The sequence below is a fragment of the Euleptes europaea genome, chromosome 1 (assembly GCF_029931775.1).
Source record: "Euleptes europaea isolate rEulEur1 chromosome 1, rEulEur1.hap1, whole genome shotgun sequence".
NCBI classification, from domain to species: Eukaryota; Metazoa; Chordata; class Lepidosauria; order Squamata; family Sphaerodactylidae; genus Euleptes; species Euleptes europaea.
Genome location: NC_079312.1, coordinates 177,493,622 through 177,515,643, shown reverse-complemented (window position 1 = coordinate 177,515,643; position 22,022 = coordinate 177,493,622). Strand labels below are relative to the sequence as shown.

The following is a 22,022-nucleotide window of genomic DNA, read 5'->3' as shown; positions in this document are numbered from 1 at the left end:
GAGAGAGCCGTGGCAGCCGGATCCGCCCCAGCTCCTCTCAGCCCTCCAGTTGATGCTACTGGTTTTCTAGAACCACCCTTCAGCATGTGCTGGTTTTCTGTAAATGCAGCCTCCGGACTTTTCCGCAGGGACCCCTTGGACAAGAGTTGCCTGTAAGTTGAATGAAAACACACCAGCCAGTTCTGTTTTATGACTTTTGTTCTTTTATTGACCCTTTCAGACTTCTCCACTGGTACGAGCGCGTGGTACAGTAGAGGTACAGTAGAGGTTGTGTTCTTTTAAAACATCTGCTACACCATCTAGGATGTGTTTGATGCCTTTATTGATTGATGCTGTCAGTGGTCTTTTCCGGAGGGGCTGTGGCTCAGTGGCAGAGCATCTGCTCGGCATGCTGAAGGTCCCAGGTTCAATCCCCACCATCTCCTATTAAAGGGACCAGGCAAGTAAGTGATGGGAAAGACCTCCGCCTGAGACCCTGGAGAGCCGCTGCCGGTCTGAGTAGACAGTACTGACTTTGATGGACCAAGGTTCTGATTCAGTATAAGGCAGCTTCATGTGTTCATGTGTCACCCTGGGGTCTTTGTTCAGATTACGCACACCGTTTTCGACTGTCAGAGGTCACCTTGCTCTCCCCCTGCGTTTCCCTGCGTTTTGTCCGCGTTTTCAAATTTGAGGTGAAACAGGTCCCTCAAAATGCAGGGAAACGCAGGGGGACACCGAGGCGACCTCTGACAGTCAGAAACGGCATGCGTAATCCAAACAAAGACCAGAAGTCGTCGTCGGAGTGACGGCGAGTGAAAGAGCCATGCATAAAAGACGAGTGTTTCAAGGAGAGTTTGACTTCAAAGGAAAGAGGTGGTGGATACGCCCGCAAAGAACAACCGACTCATGGCGACCCTCGAGGAGTTTTCAAGCCAGGAGGTGAACAGAAGGGGTTTGCCATTGCCTGCCTCTGCATAGAGACCCTGGACTTCCTCGGTGGTCTCCCATCCGAGTGTTAACCAGGGTTGACCCTGCTGTGCTTCCGAGATCTTATGAGATCAGCCCATCCTGGTCCATCCAGGTCAAGACAAGAGATCAACAGTGGTGGTTGGCCATTGCCATCCTCAACATAGCAACCCTGGGCTTCCTTGGTGGTCTCCCATCCAAGTGCTCACCAGGGCCAATCCTGCTTAGCTTCCGAAATCTGATGAGATCTGGCTAGCCTGGGCCATCCGGGTCAAGACAAGAGATGAACAGAGGTAGCTTGCCATTGCCTGCCTCTGCATAATGACCCTGGACTTCCTTGGTGGTCTCCCATCCAAGTACTAACCAGAACCAACCCTGCTTAGCTTCCAAGATCTGATGATATCGGGCCAGCCCGGGCCATCTAGGACACGGCGAGAGATGAACAAAGGTAGTTTGCCATTTCCTGCCTAAACATCGCAACCCCGTTGGACCCTCCATGTCAGACCGAAAAGGAAATACAATTGCTTAAAAAACAACGGCCATGGCATTAGCACCCACATCTCCAAGGCGTGGTCATACATCGAAAAGAGCCGAAATCAGGTTGTCTTGTGGGGTCTGCTGAGGTCTTCAGAGAAACCAGCAACCTTACTCAAGACTGAACTGGGACTATTTCATCTTTCCCTTTGAAAGCAAGGCTCCTTAAAACGTTGACTGAATTGTCTCCTAAGATTTTATTAGCAGCAATGGAAATGGGAAGGCACAAACACGTCTGGAGCACCCCAAAAAAAAAACATGATAGAGTTGCGGAAAAGTCTTGGCTTCGCATTCATCACCAAGCAGTTTTCAGATAAAGCACTCTAGGTATTCACTGCTTAACAAACATCATTAACTTTTCATCTCTTTGTAACTAAGAAGGTAGGGTTGCCAGCTCCGGGTTGGGAAATACCTGGATATTTGGGGGCAGAGTCTGATGAGGGCAGGGTTTGGGGAGGGGAGGGACTTCAATGCCGTAGAGTCCAATTGCCAAAGCGGCCATTTCCTCCAGGAGAACTGATCTCTATTGGCTGGAGATCAGTCGTAATAGCAGGAGATCTCCAGCTAGTACCTGGAGGTCGGCAACCCTACAACCCTATGAGAGCTGGAAAGGCAAAGCAGCAGATTGCTTTTTAAATTGCATATATGAATTTGACAGTCTCAACGCCGTTTCTTAATACTTTGTTGAAGCTGCCTGTTATCATCCGCCCATTTACACCAGACAAAATGTGTCCACACTGAGGCTCAAATCTCTCTCTAACACACACATAAACACACAACTCTGCCGTACTGGAATTTCCCTGAGTGAAGAAAAAGAAACTGAGTGCTGTATCCAGTTCCCAGAACATAGTTCCCATTTTATGTTCTATGCCATTTCTTCTATTACCCGGACTCCTCTGCTCTTCAGAGAGAATACATGATATATGTTACTTTCCTCCCAAAATATGGACAGTACATAATCTGATCTTTGAGTACATTTGCTGGAACAAAGAAAAAATTGAGGATGCACAGATAATGTCACACATAATGGCAGATAATGCCAGCGTGGTGTAGTGGTTAAGAGTGGAGGACTCTAATCTGGAGAACCGGGTTCGATTCCCCCAGTCCTCCACATGAGCGGCGGATGCTAATCTGGAGAACCGGGTTTGATTACCCTCTCCTCCACATGAGCGGCGGATGCTAATCTGGAGAACCAGGTTTGATTCCCCACTCCTCCACATGAGCGGCAGTCTCTAATCTGGAGAACCGGGTTTGATTCCCCACTCCTACACATGAGCGGCAGACTCTAATCTGGAGAACCGGGTTTGATTCCCCCCACTCCTCCGCATGAAGTCAGCTGGGTGACCTTGGGCTAGTCACAGTCCTCTTTGAGCTCTCTCACCCTCACCTACCTCACAAGGTGTCTGCTGTGGGGGAGGAAGGGAAGGAGATTTTAAACTGGTTTGATTCTCATTAAAAGGTAGAGAAAACTGGTGTTTAATAACCAACTTCTTCTCCTCCTCCCTATCCACTGGGGAAGGACATCAGAACATCAAGACTAAGGCTGACATCTTGTTAGTTTTCACCAGGCAGGGAGGATTTTAACATTCAGGGGAGGATTGTTCAGTTATGTGAGCGTCTACATTCTGAACCCAGAAGATTTCTACTGTGTAATTTGCCTGAAAACATAGTTTTGGCCCTCTGGGGAAGCGGTTGAATTATTCATTGCACACCATCAAAATTCTAGGATTTAAATCCCCCCCCCCCACAAGATTCTTTGACTCAGGCTCCAATTTTGTCCAGCTTTCTGCTGGTTTTTGTTTGCAAATTTCTGAAACAGCCAGACGTAGGAGCTCCAGGCTATGTGCAGAACTGGTCCTGAGAGCCATACACTACAGCAGGATTCGAATGTCTAAAAATCTGCATTTTCTTTGGAGCAACCAGGCACAAAAGGGAATTCACACACTGTGACAGTGAAAATCCCATCATCACCTCTGTCTGTAGAGGGCGCTCCAAATGCACAGTATATTCAGTATCATCCCTGGCCCGAGTCTGGGGATGCAACCGTTAGGGTGAAAAGCATGAGCTGCAAAGTTCCTGGTTTAAAGCTCACCTCAGCCCTTAGGTAAACCATCATCTCTCATCCTTAGCTCCTCTACAGCAATATGGGACCGCTGGCCTACCTTTTGGGGTTGTTGCTAGGTTGACTGAGATGATACACGGTTCGAGCACTTTGAATAGTCAAAGCATGCCGTAAATGCTTAGTATGTTATGCAAGGCCGAATTTAATTAACTAATTAATTAATTACATTGCATTTGTTTGTACCCAGCCTTTCTTCCCAATGGGGCCCCGAAGCAGATTACATGGTTCTCCTCTCCTCCATTTTATCTTCACAACAACCCGGCGAGGTAGGTCAGGCCGAGAGAGTGTGACTGGCCCAAGATCACCCGGCGAGCTTCCATGGCACGAGCGGGGATTCGAACCTGGGTCTTCCCAGATTCTAGCCCGCCACTCTTAAACACTGCACGGGATAAATGTCCACAGCAGCAAGAGAATGAAGTGAATGCTTTGAACGGCTGTTTTGGCTCAAGAATGGCTGCTTCTTCTCAATTCCTAGAGCTAGCCTTTGCACAACCCAGACTCTGCAGGGTCCACTCAGCTTCGACCTGGGCCACGGTGCAAACTGGTATGGACTTGCCCTTCGTCACTGTGGCCCAGGTTCAAGCCAAGCAGACTCTGTTGCTTTGCCAGTGCCCCGGGGCCAATTGGCTCAACGTGATCCCAGCTGCCAGCAGCCCTGGCAGGAAGGAAGTCCACCAGGAAGAAGAAGACGAAGGAGGAGGAGTTGGAGTTGGTTTTTATATGCCGACTTTTTCTACCTCGTAAAGAATCAAACCGGCTTACAATCTCCTTCCCTTCCCCTCCCCACAACAGACACCCTGGGAGGTAGGTGGGGCTGAGAGAGTTTAGAGAGAGCCCAAGGTCACCCAGCTGGCTTCACGGGGGGGGGGGGAGTGGGGAATCAACCCCGGTTCACCAGATTAGAGTCCGCCGCTCATGTGGAGGAGTGGGGATCAGTTCAGTTTATCTACAGTCATTTGATCAGCAAGTAAAGAGTGGGGAATCAAACCCAGATTAGAGTGGGGAATCAACCTCCAGATTACAATCCACCTCTCCAAACCACTGCTCTTAACCACGACACCACATTGGCTCTCCAGTTAAACAGCCAATCTACCACTGCTTCCTTGGACCCAAACGTATGACATTCCTGCCACTTCTCAGCCTGTTGAAACGGCACACCAAAATCTGTCCCACCTTCTTTGTGCTAAGGACACGCATTTTGTCTCTGGCAGCGCTCTGTGTAATCTGGAAACCCACACAACACCTTTAAAGCACAGCTTGGTTCAGTAAAAGATATTATCTCGCAAATCCTCTCTCCCCAAGCAACTGATAAAGCCGCCAACATGTGCATCCCTGGGATCAGAACGTCAGATGCCGTATCCTGAGCCGGACAACATGGCTAATGCCAGCAGAACAACACCCGCAGGCTGGAATCCGTCACTGGCGGTATTCAGCTCCACTTCGACAGGGTAATGGTCGCTGATCTTCAGTGCCTGGAAACATGGAGAGAGAAAAGAGAGAACGAAAGGCTGGGGATCAGATTCTCCGGCTTCTATCCCTGATGTAAAAAAGGATCATTCATAGAATCACAGAACAGAATAATAGAATCAAAGAGTTGGAAGGGTCTCTAGAGGCCATCTAGTCCAACCCCCTGCTCAATGCAGGATCACCCCAGAGCATCCCTGACAAGTGTTTGTCCAGCCTCTGCTTAAAGACTGCCAGGGAGGGGGAGCTCACTCTTAACCACTACACCACGCTGTTTAGGATTGCACTGTTAGCCTCTATTAATTTGCCTGGTCTTTTTTTATTAACTTTCATGTTAATTAGCAATTATTGCTTCTGGTGGTGGGGAGTTCCTCCCCTTCCATCTCAACAGATATTCCCAGGTACCTCTGCCTCGGAGAGTCCATATTCCTTGGGGAAGTCAAATGGCTGAGCTGATCCAGGTACGACCGCACGCAGGCAACGTTCTCCGTGCACCACAATCCTGTATAGAAGAAGAAAAAGAGTTGGTTATTATATGCCAACTTCCTGCACCACTTAAGGAAGAATCAAACCATCTTACAATCTCCTTCCCCTCCCCACAACAGACACCCTGTGAGGTAGGTGGGGCTGAGAGCTCTAAGAGAGCTGTGACTAGCCCAAGGTCACCCAGCTGGCTTCATGTGGAGGAGCGGGGAAACCAACCCGGTTCACCAGATTAGCATCCACCGCTCACATGAACACATGAAGCTGCCTTATACTGAATCAGACCCTGGGTGCATCAAAGCCAGTATTATCTACTCAGACTGGCAGCGGCTCTCCAGGGTCTCAGGCAGGGGTCTTTCACATCACCTACTTGCCTGGTCCCTTTAAGTGGAGATGCCGGGGATTGAACCTGGGACCTCTTGCATGCCAAGCAGATGCTCTGCCACTGAGCCACGGCCCCTCTCCATGGCTCTCCAGGGTCTCAGACAGAGGTCTTTCACATCACCTACTTGCCTGGGCCCTTTAACTGGAGATGCCGGGGACTGAACCTGGGACCTTCTGCATGCCAAGCAGATGCTCTACCACTGAGCCACGGCCCCTCAGCGCTTGTGGAGGAGTGGGGACTCAAACCCGGTTCACCAGATCAGAGTCCACCACTCCAAACCACCGCTCTTAACCACTACACCACGCTGGCTGGTGAGGAAGGAGGCAGCCTCAGATTAAACAGAAAGGATCCTGCAGCCTTGCCCCTGGACCAAGTCCGGACCCCCAGACCCCACCTGTCGTAGGCGCATCGGGTGTTTTCTCGAACCGTGGTATCGGCTTTGTCCCCGATGAGCCAATGGAAGCCGGGCTGTTGGCGCAGGCGGATCTGGTCCCAGCGCTTCTTGGCCACGAAGCCACAGTCAGCGTTGAAATCTCCCAGGAAAATCATATCCTGTATGGTGGGAGGGAGGGTGGCAGAAAAGGGTCAGGGGGTTACCACGCGGGGGGGGGGGTTCGACAGGATTGCCACGGCTGCTGGAAGGAGTGGAGAGTGACGTGTCGCTTAAAGCTCGCACAAGCTTTGGAGCTACAAGGGAGGGCAGAAACAAGTAGTCTGAGGGGACATAGTAAGCCAGCATGGTGTAGTGGCTAAGAGCGCTGGTTTGGAGCAGTGGAGTCTGATCTGGAGAACTGGGTTGGTTTCCCCGCTCCTCCACACAAAGCCAGCCAGGTGACCTTGGGCTACTCACAGCTCCCCTAGAGCTCTCAGCCCCACCTACCTTGCAGGGCGTCTGTTGTGGGGAGGGGAAGGGAAGGCAATTGTAAGCCGGTTTGATTGTCCCTTAATAAGGTTCCACATAGTATTCTAGTTGACAAATTGGGAAAATGTGGGTTAGATCCTATTATTGTTAGATGGATCTGCAACTGGTTGACAGATTGTACCCAAAGAGTGCTAGTTAATGGTTCCTCGTCCACTTGGAGAGAAGTGACTAGTGGAGTTCCTCAGGGATCTGTGCTGGGCCCTGTGTTGTTCAACAACTTTATAAATGATTTGGATGAAGGAATAGAGGGGATTAAATTTGCAGATTAAATTTGCAGATGATACTAAATTGGGAGGGGTAGCAAACACGGCAGAAGACAGAGCCAAGATGCAGGCTGATCTTGACAGACTGGAGAAATGGGCTAGAACTAATAAAATGCACTTCAACAAAGACAAATGTAAAGTTCTGCATTTAGGTAGGAAAAAACAAATGCATAATTATAGGATGGGGGAGACTTGTTTGAGCAGTAGTGTGTGTGAAAAGGATCTTGGGGTTTTAGTAGACCAAACACTGAACATGAGTCAGCAGTGTGATGCTGTAACTAAAAAGGCAAACGCAGTCTTGGGCTGCATCAACAGAAGTAGTGTCCAGATCACGCGAAGTGATGGTATCGCTTTACTCTGTTCCGGTTAGACCTCAACTAGAGTACTGTGTTCAGTTTTGGGCACCACAATTTAAGAAAGATGTAGACAAGCTGGACTGTGTCCAGAGGAGGGCAACAAAGATGGTGAGGGGTCTGGAGAACAAGTCCTATGAGAAAAGGTGGAAGGAGCTGGGTATGTTTAGCATGTTTATGAAGAGGAGAACACTGAGAAGGGATACAATAACCATGTTCAAGTACTTGAAGGGCTGTCATATAGAGGAGGGTGCCGAGTTGTTTTCTGTTGCTCAAGAAGGTTGGACCAGAACCAGTGAGTTGAAATTAGATCAAAAGAGTTTCCGTCTAGACATTAGGAAGAATTTTCTAACAGTTAGAGCGGTTCCTCAGTGGAACAGGCTTCCTCAGGAGGTGGTAAGCTCTCCTTCCCTGGAGGTTTTTAAGCAGAGGCTAGACGGCCATCTGTCAGCAATGCTGATTCTGTGACCTTAGGCAGATGATGAGAGGGAGGGCATCTTGGCCATCTTCTGGTCACTAGGGGTGTGTGGGGGGGAAGAGGTAGTTGTGAATTCCCTGCATTGTGCAGGGGGGTTGGACTTGATGGCCCTGGTGACCAACTCTGATTCTATGATTAAGTGGTAAAGAAAGTCGGCTTATAAAAACCAACTCTTCTTCTTCTTCTTCTAAACATTTCAATCCTGGGAGTAAGTGAACTACAGTAGATGGATTAAGATGTTTTCAATCAGAAAAGTGTCTTATTTGGGGAATGACAAAATACAGAAGAAATGGAGCGGTGGACTCCAATCTGGAGAACCGGGTTCGATTCAACTGGGTTCGATTCCCCACTCCTCCACATGATGCCTGCTGGGTGGCCTTGGGCCGGTCACAGTTCTCTCAGAACTCTCTCAGCCCATGAAGAGGCAGGCAATGGCAAACCACCTCTGAACGTCTCTTGCCTTGAAGTCCCTATGAGGTCGCCGTAAATCAGCTGTGACTTGACACCTGTAGGGTGACGTCACATCCCAACATTTACTAGGCAGACTATGTTGACGGGGTGGTTTGCCAGTGCCTTCCCCAGTTGTCTTCCCTTTACCCCCAGCAAGCTGGGTACTCATTTTACCAACTTCGGAAGAATGGAAGGCTGAGTCAACCTTGAGCCGGCGACCTGAAACCGACTTCCCTCGGGATCGAACTCAGGTCGTGAGCAGAGCTTTTGACTGCAGTACTGCAGCTGACCACTCTGCACCCCAGGGCTCTCTTGCAAACCAGGATTACCCCATATTTATTGATATTCTACCACAAATTTGTCGTTTTTGTTTGCTTTTGCCGTCACGTTTTAGCCAACTTATGGCGACCTGATAGGGTTTTCAAGGCAAGAGACGTTCAATGGTGGTCTGCCGTTGCCTGCCTCTGCATAGCAACTCTAGTATTCCTTGGTGGTCTCCCATCCAAGTACTAACCAGGGCCCACCCTGCTTAGCTTCCGAGATCTGCGGAGATTGGGCAAGTCTGGGCCAGCCAAGTCAAGGCAGAGACGGACAGAGGTGGGTTTGCCATTGCCTGCCTCTGCGTAGCAACCCTGGAATTCCTTGGTGGTTTCTCTTCTAAGTACTAACCAGGGCTGTCCCTGCTTTGCTTCTTAGATCTGATGAGATCGGGCCAGGCTGGGCCAGCAATGTCAGTAGTTAGGGTATGGCAAGTAAGAGCTTCAGCAGTGAAGCAGCAATACCTTGCCTACATGGATGTTGCAGGATTCTATTCCGAATAAATTCCTTCCCTCTGCCTCATGACTCCCCACTCCATACCTCTGTCTTCCATCGATCCCGCACATTCAGGAAAACATCATAGAGAGCATCGATTTCGGCTTCTGCCTTGGAGGGCATTGTGTGTTGTGGGATCAGAACCACATCTGGGAGTGCTAGAGGGAGGGGAAATGGAGGCGGGAGGAGAAGAAGAGGAAGAGGAGGAGGAAGAGGAGTTTTTATAAGCCAATTTCCTCTACCACTAAAGGAAGAATCAAACCGGCTTACAACCATCTTCCCCTCATAGAACAGAATCATAGAGTTGGAAGGGATCACCAGGGTCATCTAGTCCAACCCCCTGAGCAATGCAGGAAATTCACAACTACCTCCCCCAGCCACACCCCCAGTGACTCCTACCCCATGCCCAGAAGATGGCCAAGATGCCCTCCCTCTCATCATCTGCTTAAGGTCATAGAATCAGCATTGCTGACAGATGGCCACCTAGCCTCTGCTTAAAAACCCTCCAGGAAAAGAGTGCTGGGAGCGATCCTTTTCCCTCTTCAGGACATCCTGAACACATGAAGCTGCCTTATACTGACTCAGACCCTTGGTCCATCAAAGTCAGTATTGTCTACTCTGACTGGCAGCAGCTCTCCGGGGTCTCAGGCAGAGGTCTTTCACATCACCTACCTGCCTGGTCCCTTTAACTGGAGATGCCGGGGATTGAACCTGGGACCTTCTGCATGCCAAGCAGAGGCTCTGCCACTGAGCCATGGCTCCTCCCCAACTAGAAACAGAACTTGTGTGTCCTGCTGGGCTCTGACCTTTGCTTGGCAGTGTGAAGCGGACAATATAGGGCTCCCTTGCGAAGACGTCCGGTCGGTCTGGGTGATCGTCCTTGTATGTGTAGGCATCTAGCAACCGGGTCTTGCCGGATCTACGAGAAGGCAAGACAGAGAGATAAACAGCAGAGTATCGGAACCCAGGAAAGAAAGCAGAACCCATGGGAGGAGGAAGAGGAGAAGGAGATTTGGTTTTTATATGCTGACTTTCTCTGCCAGTTAAGGGAGACTCAAACAGGCTTACAATCGCCTTCCCTTCCCCTCCACACAACAGACACCCTGTGAGGCAAGTGGGGCTGAGAGAACTGTGACTAGCCCAAGGTCACCCAGCGGGGAAACCAACCCAATTCACCAGATTAGCCTCCGCCGCTTGTGTGGAGGAGTGGGGGAATCAAACCCGGTTCTCCAGATCAGAGTCCGCCGCTCCAAACCACCGCTCTCTTTTTTTGCCATTAGATTTTTTTATAACATTTTTATTGTTTTTTATATTACAGTAGTTTCCATTATTCATTAAGATGATTATATGATATAAACAATATTTCTCTATTCTATATAACTAATTAATTCATATATTTACGTTGACTTCCCCTCTCTCCTCCTCTATCTTTTTGATAACTTTATTGTCACCTTTGCATTTAATTTAATTCAATACAATACTTCATATATAAATCAGAACAATTCTTAAAATCTAAATCATTTATCTTAATAGTATTTCTACCTTAGTCAATTGAATTAGAGCAAAACATAACCTTCAATACTTCCCAGTTTAAATTCATTTTGACAATATATTGTCCATGCCTCCCATTCTCCCACAAATTCTGTATTCTCCTTTTGATTTACTAATGCCGTAAGTTTAGCCATTTCTGCTAGTTCCAACATTTTATTTATTCAGTCCAGCTTATTCGGTATCTCTGAAAGTTTCCATTTTGCCGCATAAACCAATCTTGCAGCTGTAGTGGCATATATCAAAAAAGATCTCTGAGTTAATATTGTTTCTGGTATAATACTTAATAATATCATTTCCGGTGTTTTAGGGATATTCTGTTGTCAAACCACTGCTCTTAACCACTACACCACGCTGGCTCTCAAGAGACGGCTCTTTCATTCTGTACAACTGGCCAGATTTTATTGTGCTGAGGCTAGGGGTTTGCCAGCTCTGGGTTGGGAAAAGCTGGAGATTTTAGGGGTGGGGAGGGGAGGGATCTAGGGGTGCCAGGTTGCGGGACCAGCAGGCAATTGCCCACCCATCCAGCAGGTTGCTCAGAGTGGCGGCCACATGTAACGTGCTTATGTCACTGCCTGGGAGGCATGGATTAATTATTGCAGAGATGAACTTAAATGTGATATTAACAAATGTATTTTGATCTAATTCAGAACGGATGTATTGAGTACTGATGGTTTTGTTATAATTGAATTAGAAAAACAATACAAAGAGGGAAAAAAAGTTAATTAAAAGATCAGAGGAAGGGGGAAGTCAAAGAATTAGTTTTTTTTTTATAATGTGTAATGAAACGTATAATGATTGTATGGGGAAAAAATTATTATATAAAGTGCTTATGTCACTGCCAGGTTTACTTCCGGAAGAGCCGCATTGCGATGGGACTCTTTACCACCCAAACCCCCAGGGTTTGAATGGTAAAGCATCCCTTCATGATGCGCAGCTTCCGGGAATAAACCTGGTGGTGACGTAAGCCCGTTACGTGCGGCCACCCAACCCCGCACCCGAAAACCTCCCGCTGGCGGAGAGGATGGACCTGACAACCCTAGGAGGGACTTCAATGAGGTATCATGCCATAGAGTCCTCCTTCCAACGCGGCCAGGGGAACTGATCTCAGTTGCCTGGAGGTCAGTTGTAATAGCGGGAGACCTCCAGCTACCGCCTGGAGGTTGGACAAGATCCACAACAGCACTCGCAACAATTTGGAAATGATGTGGATTTATAAAGGTGAGGAAAGTGCAGGGGAAGTGAATGATATATACAATAATGATACAATCAAATACTGATACAAGTTAACAATAAAATACCAGCATAACTCGAGAGTCAATCAAAGGATATTATGATCATAAGCAACAGGTAAGTTCAAAATTATTGTCCACAAATTATAGTCCATAAAAGTTGTGGGTTTTTTGTGGTTATGAATTAATTATCCAAGCAGCTGGAAGACAAACAATGACGCAAAGCCAGAACGAGGAGATATCAGGACGTGTCGTCTAGATCAAGATCACGTTTCGCACATGGCTTCATCAGCTATTTGTATCACACTTAAATTCTCATAATAGGTAAAGTCTCAAATAGGACCAGTTGGTCTCAGAGCAGTCATGATAATTGATTCATAACCACACACACAAAAAAAAAACCTTTTATGGACTATAATTCGTGGACACTAATTTTGAACATACCTGTTGCTTATGATCATAATATCCTTTGATTGATTCTCGAGTTATGCTGGTATTTTATTGTTAACTTGAATCTGTATTTGATTGTATCATTATTGTATATATCATTCACCTCCCCTGCACTTTCCTCACGTTTATAAATCCACGTTATTTCCAAATTGTTGTGAGTGCTGTTGTGGATCTTTTCCATTATCCTTACAGCACTGAGCCTTTCGTTCTATCCAGGTTTACCGCCTGGAGGTTGGCAACCCTAGCTGAGGCATAAATGGGACAAAATATGCTGGCGCATAGTCTTAGAGGTGTCCGTCTGATATTGGCTCATGGGAATCATTTTAGGGTGCAGGATTGAAGGTTAGCTAACATATATTAATTAAGGGTAAATAACTTACATGTGAGTCAGTTTGGTGTAGTGGTTAAGAGTGTTGGACTAGTATCTGGGAGACCTGGGTTCAAATCCCCACTCGGGCCATGGAAGCTCGTTGGATGACCTTGGGCCAGTCCCACTTTCTCAGCCTAGCCTACCTCACAGGGTTGTTGTGAGGATTAAGTGGCGGAGAGGAGAATGGTGTAAGCTGCCTTGGGTCCCCATTGGGGAGAAAGATGGGATATAAATAAAGTAAATAAATATAAATAATTTTGAAGATGCAAAAAAAAAAGGAAGAAGAAGAAACATGTAACATTAATTAAAAAAAAGAGGAAGGGGTATTCTATATTTCGTGATGGGAAAAGGGGGTATTGCTAAATGCGATAATTATTTCCTTTTTATAAAGAAAGGGAAGAGAAGTGAACCACTGTAAGAGAGATGAACACTCCTAGAGGAAGGGAGATTGAAAGAGTTGAAGATAGTACACACATATCCTTTGCTATAACATCTATTTGTGTTAGGGTTGCCAACCTCCAGGCAGTGCCCTGCAAATATAAAGGCTCAGTGCTGTAAGGATAATTGGAGCAACCCAAGACAGCACTATAAACACATTTCTTATGCAAAAAAGTGCATAAGAAATGTGTTTATAGTGCTGTCTTGGGTTGCTCCAACCTCCAGGCAGTAGCTGGCGATCTCCTGCTATTACAACTGATCTCCAGCCGACAGAGATCAGTTCCCCTGGAGAAAACGGCCGCTTTGGCCATTGGACTCTACGGCATCGACGTCCCTCCCCTCCCCAAACCCCGCCCTCCTTAGGCTCCGCCCCAAAAACCTCCCGCCAGTGGCAAAGAGGGACCTGGCAACCCTCATTTGTGTTGTCAATTTCTCTTCTCAAAATGCTCTCAAAGGAGGTGGGAGGTGGTACTCAATTTCTCAGAAGAGAAGCACTGGGGTTTAGACCCGAAAGGAAGCCCTGCAGCTTAATTCTGAGTCCGTGGGAAGATGCTGCGGTCCCTTAGTGTGGAGAGGAAAGGCACACTTTTGCATCATCTCTTGCACTGCTCTTCTTTAACGTCAGTTCCTGTTTCTTTAAAGAAAGGGTGCAGCCACTGGCGCGGGGTGGGTGGGTGGGGGGATTGCTAAATGGCTGTCGTTAGGGTTGCCAACCCCCAGGGACTGTGGAAATCAAGAGAGTAGCACAAGACAATTCTTTCTATAATAAGAAGACCAAACTATAGCAATTAATGCTATTAAGAATATGTATTGGAAACATACAAAGAACAAAGTTCTGGAGCAAAAAAGTATCACATAGGTAATTAAGACCCCAACTTTCAATAAGGGCTTTACAATACAAATATGAGCCCAAATTCTCAATCCTTATTCAGTCTACATACATAATTTCATAAAGTGCATGAGTGAACCACGGGAACAATACTCAGTCCGCATGAATAATTTCATAAAGTGCATCAGTAGGTCGCAAAAGCAAGATGAAGGGCAATGGAAATCCGGTATAATTCCATTTCGAGACGTCTTACTTTGCCGTCCAGATACAAGGAAAGGGTACACTCCTATGTGCATTGACTGAATAGTGCACAAAAAGATTGAAGGGTGGGGGGATTGCTAAATGGCTGTCGTTAGGCTTGCCAACCCCCAGGGACTAGCTGGAGATCTGCTATTACAACTGATCTCCAGCCAAAAGAGATCAGTTCCCCTGGAGAAAATGGCCACTTCGGCCATTGGACTCTATGGCGTGGAGGTCCCTCCCCTCCCCCAAACCCCGCCCTCCTCAGGCTCCGCCCCAAAAACCTTTGGTGGCAAAGAGGGACCTGGCAACCCTAGCTGTCGTTAAAAGGGGAAGGGTTAGGGCTACAAGACCAAGCGCAATCATACTACCAAGAGGTTTCTTTTCGTGCTGAAATCCCTATTTCATTGTGACACAGCAGTATCATTGAGGCGGTAGAAACCAGAAAGGGCCCCAGAGAACCGATTAGCGCAATTATTAAGAATGCGGACTTTGAACCAGGAAGCCCCGTTCAGATCTCATGAAAGCAAAAACAGATGAGACAGTTTTACAGATTCCCGAATGCTCAATTGGCCACAGGGCCATGCGTAGGAGAAATTATAACCTCTCCACGGCCACTCGGATTCCAAATTAAAACTGAGTTCTTCCCCTTGCTGTTAGCATTTTAAATGGGGCAGATGTTTTTCAAGGGCTCGCCTTTTCCCCTTTAAAACACTGGTAAGCAGAGACAGCAAACTGGTTTTGATTATAATGCGGTGCTTGAAGGGTTACATTTATTCTCAGCCTGGCCCCCAAGGCAAACTGAGGCAGTTTAAGCTCACCTTTCCCCCTTTAAAATACTAATAGCAGAGACAGCAAACTGGTTTTGATTACAGTGGGGTGCTTGAAGGGTTAAATCTAGTCTCAACATGCCCCCCAAGGCAAACTGGGGTTTGTATAAGCCTACAATTTGCATTTGATTGATGGATAGAGAGGTGTGATCATCCTCACTACACCTGTCAGAGCCTGACAAACTCACTTAACTTGCCTTTGGCAAGGGATGGTTCAAACCTAGCAGAATCAAGCAAGGAAGGGATTGGGTAAGCAAGCTATATGATTGTAACGAAAGAGGCCCATTGGTTAAAATCAATATAAAGTTTGATAGGAGGAGGATTACAGAGGCTTTAAAAATTGTGACACATGTTAAGGATAGTTCCCAAGCCTCCGTGCTTGCAAGACGGAGATAAAAGTGTTGTTGCATGAATTACGGCGGTAAATCCTTTTCATCTCTGAAAAGTATCACATAAACACCAACAACAAAACGGTTAGATTCGAATCCAGTAGCGCAATTAGAGACCAACAAGAGTTTCTGGATATACGTTTTTGAGAGCCAAAGCTCCCTTCGTCGGACACGAGTAGGAGGGGAGACCTCAGAGCCAGCGTGGCGTAGGGGTTAAGAGCGGTGGCTTGGAGCGGCGGACTCTGATCTGGAGAACCGGGTTTGATTCCCCACTCCTCCACACGAGCGGCGGAGGCGAATCTGGTGAACCGGGTTGGTTTCCCCACTCCTCCACACAAAGCCAGCTGGGTGACCTTGGGCTAGTCACAGCTCTCTCAGCCCCACCTACCTCACAGGGTGTCTGTTGAGGGGGGCGGTAGGGAAGGTGATTGTAAGCCGGTTTGATTCTCCCTTAAGTGGGAGAGAAAGTCAGCATATAAAAACCAGCTCTTCTTCTTCTTTATCTCAGTCAGAAGGTGGGAGGGTGTAAAGAACGCCTGTAAAGGATGCAAAGGTACTGTGCTCCTTCCACCTTCTCACTTGAGGTAAAAGGACTCAGAGATCTCCATTCCTACTCATATCTGATGAAGGGAGCTTTGACTCTTGAAAGCTCATCTCCTTGAAACTTTTGCTGGTCTCCAAGATGCTTACTAGACTCTGGTCTAACTGTTTTACTGCAGACCAGTAAACTAACAACAAAAAGGGGAAGGTACTCACCTGTATACGAAGACGTAGCGTTCTTGGTAATTGCTCCGGCCCAGCAGAGGGCTGGCGAGGTAGTTATAGGGCCCAGAACTATCAAAGCTGACGGGAAAAGAGACAACTTGCATTCCCTTCTGCTTTGGTCGCAAAAAAAAGTATTCAGGTTGAGGGTCCCTTATCCGGACATCCGATATCCGGACTGATCTGAAAACCAGACCTTTTGATCCGGCACGCAGGCATTACTCAAAGGCCCTCGGCGGGGCGTCGATGGTTCAGTGTACCCAAAATTATTAAAAATATCGCTTCGCTTATGTAGACCACCTCCCTCGTATTTATTCACACGCACCTATTCAGAGCTGCCAATAAGGCGGGGACGGCCTTCCCTTTTGCGTCCATCACCTCTTGCAGGACGGAGATATCGCAACGAGACAGGATCTGTGGGACGCCGGAAAGGACGGGACAGAGGGGGACACATTAGCCTGAGGATACCTGGACCCATTCCTCTTTGAAATTAGCTCAGACCCTCCTGCGGGAGGGGCCGTGGCTCAGTGGTAGAGCATCTGCTTGGCATGCAAAAGGTCCCAGGTTCAATCCCCGTTTAAAAAAAGGACCAGGTGGTAGGCAATTCGAAAGATCCCTAATATGTGGTAGGCAATTTGAAATATCCCTAATTGAGACCCTGGTGAGCCGCTACCTCCCTGAGTAGACAATTCTGACCTTGATGGATCAGGGGTGTGATTCGAAGGGTTGCCAGGTCACCCCTCTCGATCTGCAGCAGGTTTTAGGGGAAATCAAACACATACACACCTTACAGTCGATCTTCCTGAAGCTTCCTGCGTTTGATAGCTCCTTTATACAAGACAAATAATTAACCTGAGATAATAAGCTCTTTTGTACACAAATGCAAGTAGTAGAAGCCCCGTGTCCAAAACCCATGTTGGAAAAACAAACTGTTGTCTACCAGCTGCTTCTGCCAAGGTGTTTATCTGGGCATTTCCCTGAGATCCTCAAGTAGGCCTCACCTTGACAAGAACATCCATGACGTCCGCTTTGTCTGCCTTCCCTTGGGCAAAACGCTGAGTGTTGAAGGCACAGATCCGGAACGGGGCTCCTGCCACCCACAGCAGGGAGAGCAGGAAGAGAGGCAGCAGGTTGTGGGGTCCCATCGCTTGGAATCCACGGGGGTTCCTTCTACCAGTAGGTGCTGGAAGAGATTGCGTGTAGGGTTGCCAACCTCCAGATACTAGGTGGAGATCTCCTGCTATAACAGCTGCTCTCCAGCCAATAGAGATCAGTTCCCTTGGAGAAAATGGCCACTTTGGCCATTGGACTCTATGGCATTGAAGTCCCTCTCCAAACCCCGCCCTCCTCAGACTCCACCCCCCAAAACCTCCCACCCCCCCCAAACCTCCCACCCCCCAAACCTGAAGAGGGACCTGGCAACCCTAATTGCGGGTGAGAAATAGATGGAAAAAAACCTACATGTCTTTGAACCAAGGTATCTGAAGGACCTTCTTCTTCTAGACAGTCTTGCCTGGGAATTAAGATCATGGGGAGGTGCTCTCCTGACTGCCCCACAAATTAAAGAAGCTCATTTGGTGGGTACATGAAACAGGGCCTTTACGGTGGCAGCCCCACAATTATGGCACAACCTCCCCTGGGAGGTGAGCCTGGCCCCCTCACTTTCCATCATTGGGAGGCAGTTGAAGACGGTTTTATTTAGGACTGCATTTTGATGGATTGAGCTTTTATTACTGGCAGTCCTGATTGGAATTTTTAATCTGTGACTTTTGGGGTTTTATCATTGCGTTTTTCATCATGTTGTCTTTATATCGTAAGCTGCCCTGAGTTCCACAAGGGAAAAAGGCAGCTAACAAGTGTTTTAAACAAACAAAAAACAAGCAAATGCAGAATGACTGAAGATCGGGTGGTGGCGTTGGCCATTCATGAGACTTCTGAACTCAGCTAACTACGGAAGCAGGTGCCACTAAATAAAGATCAGCGAAAGTCAGAAATGGACACACCACAACAATGAACACTTGTCAAGAACCTGCAACCCAGGGGGCTCTTGTTATGGGTCAGGCAGTATTAAAAATTACCCAAACACTTGGGGTGCAAGTCCTTACACCTCACTAGGGTAGCTGACACCAGTCTCTTTCTCAGTCTAACCCAAACAGCCAGAAGCCAGAGGTGGGTGATGGCAAACCACCTCTGTTGGCCTCTGCCCTGAGCCGGATGGCCCAAGCTAGCCCGATCTTGTCAGATCACGGAAGCTAAGCAGGGTCGGCCCTGGTTAGTATTTGGATGGGAGACCACCGAGAAAGTCGCTATCCAGAGGCAGGCAATGGCAAACCACTTCTGATCACATCTTGCCTTGAAAACACTATGGGGTGTGACTTGAGGGCCCTTTCCACCACTGCATATAAATCAAAGTACAAACCCTCATTAATTTTAATACAATAACTCACGGAATAACTATGACGTTATAGCAGTATGGGCCAGCAAACCCAACCTGCCTGGATTCCCAGTTTATTTACAGCAATGATCATGTTCAAAATGACCAAGGGTGTCGCATTTCCCCCTCCAGCTTCATAGGGCCTAGGGTTGCCAACCCCGGGTAGGGAAAGAAGAGGAGGAGGAGGAGGAGTTGGTTTCTATATGCCGACTTTCTCTCCCACTTAAGGGAGACTCAAACCGGCTTACAATCACCTTCCCTTCCCCACAACAGACACCCTGTGAGGCGGGTGGGGCTGAGAGAGCTGTGACTAGCCCAAGATCACCCAACTGGCTTCATGTGTCGGAGCGGGGAAACAAATCCAGTTCACCAGATCAGCGTCCACCGCTCATGTGGAGGAGTGGGGAATCAAACCCGGTTCTCCAGATCAGAGTCCGCTGCTCCATATCACCGCTCTTAACCACTACACCACGCTGGCTCCCTGGAGATTTGAGGGTGGAGCCTGGAAGAGTGGGGTTTGGGGAGGGGAGGGACCTCGGTGGGGTATAATGCCCTGCCATCTGCCTTCCAAAGCAGCCCTTTTCTCCAGGAGAAACTGAATAAGTGTTTCAAATAAGCAAATAAGGGATAAATAAATGGTTTAATGTATTCTGGAGATCAGTTGCGATGCCAGGAGTTCCCCAGCCCCCACCTGGAGATTGGAAAAAAGAGGCACTTGGTACTAATGAGGGTACAGCAGTTCAAAAAGGATAAGTACCAATATTCTATAATGCAAAACAAAACTTTAGTGAAAGTGAACAAAGTGCAAGGGTGAACTGAGACACAAGTCAACAACACAATACAATAAACATATACATAGCTCTCAAGAAGTCTTCAATGTAGTCGTCTGGAATTAATAAGCTAGTCCAAAATATTATTCATTCATGAATGTTCTTAAAAAGACGGTGGAAGTGATCAAATCGAAACACAGTCCGGATTAATTTAACGTTTTCACCGCCGCAAAGTGGATCACTTCCACCGTCTTTTTAAGAACATTCATGAATGAATAATATTTTGGACTAGCTTATTAATTCCAGACGACTACATTGAAGACTTCTTGAGAGCTATGTATATGTTTATTGTATTGTGTTGTTGACTTGTGTCTCAGTTCACCCTTGCACTTTGTTCACTTTCACTAAAGTTTTGTTTTGCATTATAGAATATTGGTACTTATCCTTTTTGAACTGCTGTACCCACCTGGAGATTGGCAACCCTCCTTAAGCCCGGCAGCTGAAACCGCTGGGCGCAAAGGAAGGAAGGGGGCCTGGAAGATCTCCCGGCATCATTTGTCGTCCTGGAGCCACATCTGCCCAGCTGTTTCTCGGGCGCTGAGCCACGCCGCTTTGACAGCTGGCTCCAAATCGTGTTTACTCCGAATTTGTTTGCAGGGAGAGGGCTCCTCGGGAGTCAAGACCCGGCCACCCCCTTTCCGAGCAAACGCGCTCCGGTTTGCGGTGCGTTTCTTGCACGGAAGTAGAAGGCAAGATCGTAGCCTGGGGGACACATATTTAATAATAATATTTAACCTGATTTTTTTTTGGGGGGGGGGGTATGAGCCTGATCCTGCAAGATCCTGCTGGAAAACCGGCTGCCATAGTCGTTACAGGCACAATCCCAGGAGATCAGCCTTCAAGAGCGGGGCTGGTCCCCCCGGGCGTTGCCAACTTCCAGGGGTGTTATGCCAATAACTCACTCTACTGTAAATAGTAAAGATGCAAATAAAACAGCAGTAGGCAAAATTGAATGAGACAATGGGCAATGGATAGCAGGCAGCAAAACAGCCAAGGCTATAACTATATTTCTTGACATTATTTCCTTGCTTTGTAACCCTTGTTGCTTAGCTTCATTTGTATATTGATTTCTTTGTAATATAGTTACAGCCTTGGCTGTTTTGCTGCCTGCTATCCATTGCCCATTGTCTCATTCAGTTTTGCCTACTACTGTTTTATTAACTTCCAGGCGTGGGCTGGAGATCTCCCGGAACGACTGATGTTCTGCAAGCAACAGAGATCAGCTCCCCTAGACGAAATGCCAGCTTCGGCTCTGGCATTTCACCCCCCCTGTCGAGCTCCCTCCTCTCCCCAAACTCTTCCCTCCGCAGGTCCCACCCCCAAATCTCCAGGAATTTCCCAACCTGGAGTTGGCAACCCCGCTGGCCTGCCCCACCACCACCACCCCACCCCGTCTGCTCCGTCCCCGGCGGACTTTCTACTCACGTCCCCATCCAGTTCCGAAAAGCATCCGATCCGTTTCTGGCTTCTCTTCCAGCCAGACTGGACGGGGCGGGCTCGGGGAAGGAAACCCCCAGCACGACGTCATCGAAGGGAATCCCCGCCCCCCTGGCTGGAACTTGAGACGGGGGGAAGCGCAGAGCGGCGACCCTGCGAGGAAATGCTGCGCCTCTCTGAGCATGCACAGAGCGCCCCGTCGTCACCACCATCTGCCAGCCCTGGAAATGAGGCTTTTATTGCAGGAGGGAGTCCCAGTCCTCTTTCTGGGGTTACAGATGAGTATAAGAAAGGGCACGCTGGATCAGACCCAGGCCCATCAAGTCCAGCGGTCTGTTCACACAGGGGCCAACCAGGTGTCTCTAGGAAGCCCGCGAGCAAGATGACCCGAACAGCATTATCCTGCCTGTGCTCCACAGCACCTAATATAATAGGCACATATAATAGAATAGGCATGCTCCTCTGATACTGGAGAGAATAGCTATGCATCATCATGACTACTATCCATTTGGACTAGTAGCCATGGATAGCTCCATCCATAAGAACATAAGAAAGGCCCTGCTGGATCAGACCAAGGCCCATCGAGTCCAGCAGTCTGTTCACACGGTGGCCAACCAGGTATCTCTAGGAAGCCCACAAACAAGACGACTGCAGCACCATCCTGCCTGTGTTCTGCAGCACCTCATATAATAGGCACATATAATAGAATAGGCATGCTCCTCTGATACTGGGGAGAATAGCTATGCATCATCATGACTAGTATCCATTTGGACTAGTAGCCATGGATAGCCCCATCCATAAGAACATAAGAAAGGCCATGCTGGATCAGACCCAGGTCCATCAAGTCCAGCAGTCTGTTCACACAGTGGCCAACCAGGTACCTCTAGGAAGCCCGCAAGCTAGACGACTTCAGCAGCACCATCCTGCCTGTATCCCACAGCACCTAATATAATAGGCATATATAATAGAATAGGCATGCTTCTCTGATACTGGGGAGAATAGCTATGCATCATCATGA

General features: G+C 47.9%; 1 protein-coding gene across 1 annotated transcript; it reads right to left on the bottom strand.

Annotated features, from left to right (window-relative positions):
• Window positions 1-4,950: 4,950 nt before the first annotated feature.
• On the bottom strand, window positions 4,951-17,448 carry LOC130493561 (deoxyribonuclease-1-like 1). The gene is made up of 8 exons (XM_056867349.1): window positions 17,305-17,448; window positions 16,629-16,717; window positions 16,298-16,384; window positions 10,022-10,134; window positions 9,261-9,373; window positions 6,331-6,488; window positions 5,474-5,570; window positions 4,951-5,076 (listed from the first exon to the last, which is right to left on the bottom strand). The coding sequence occupies exons 1-8, from the start codon at window positions 17,446-17,448 to the stop codon at window positions 4,951-4,953; spliced, it is 927 nt and encodes a 308-aa protein (XP_056723327.1).
• Between the last annotated feature and the right edge of the window lie 4,574 nt (window positions 17,449-22,022).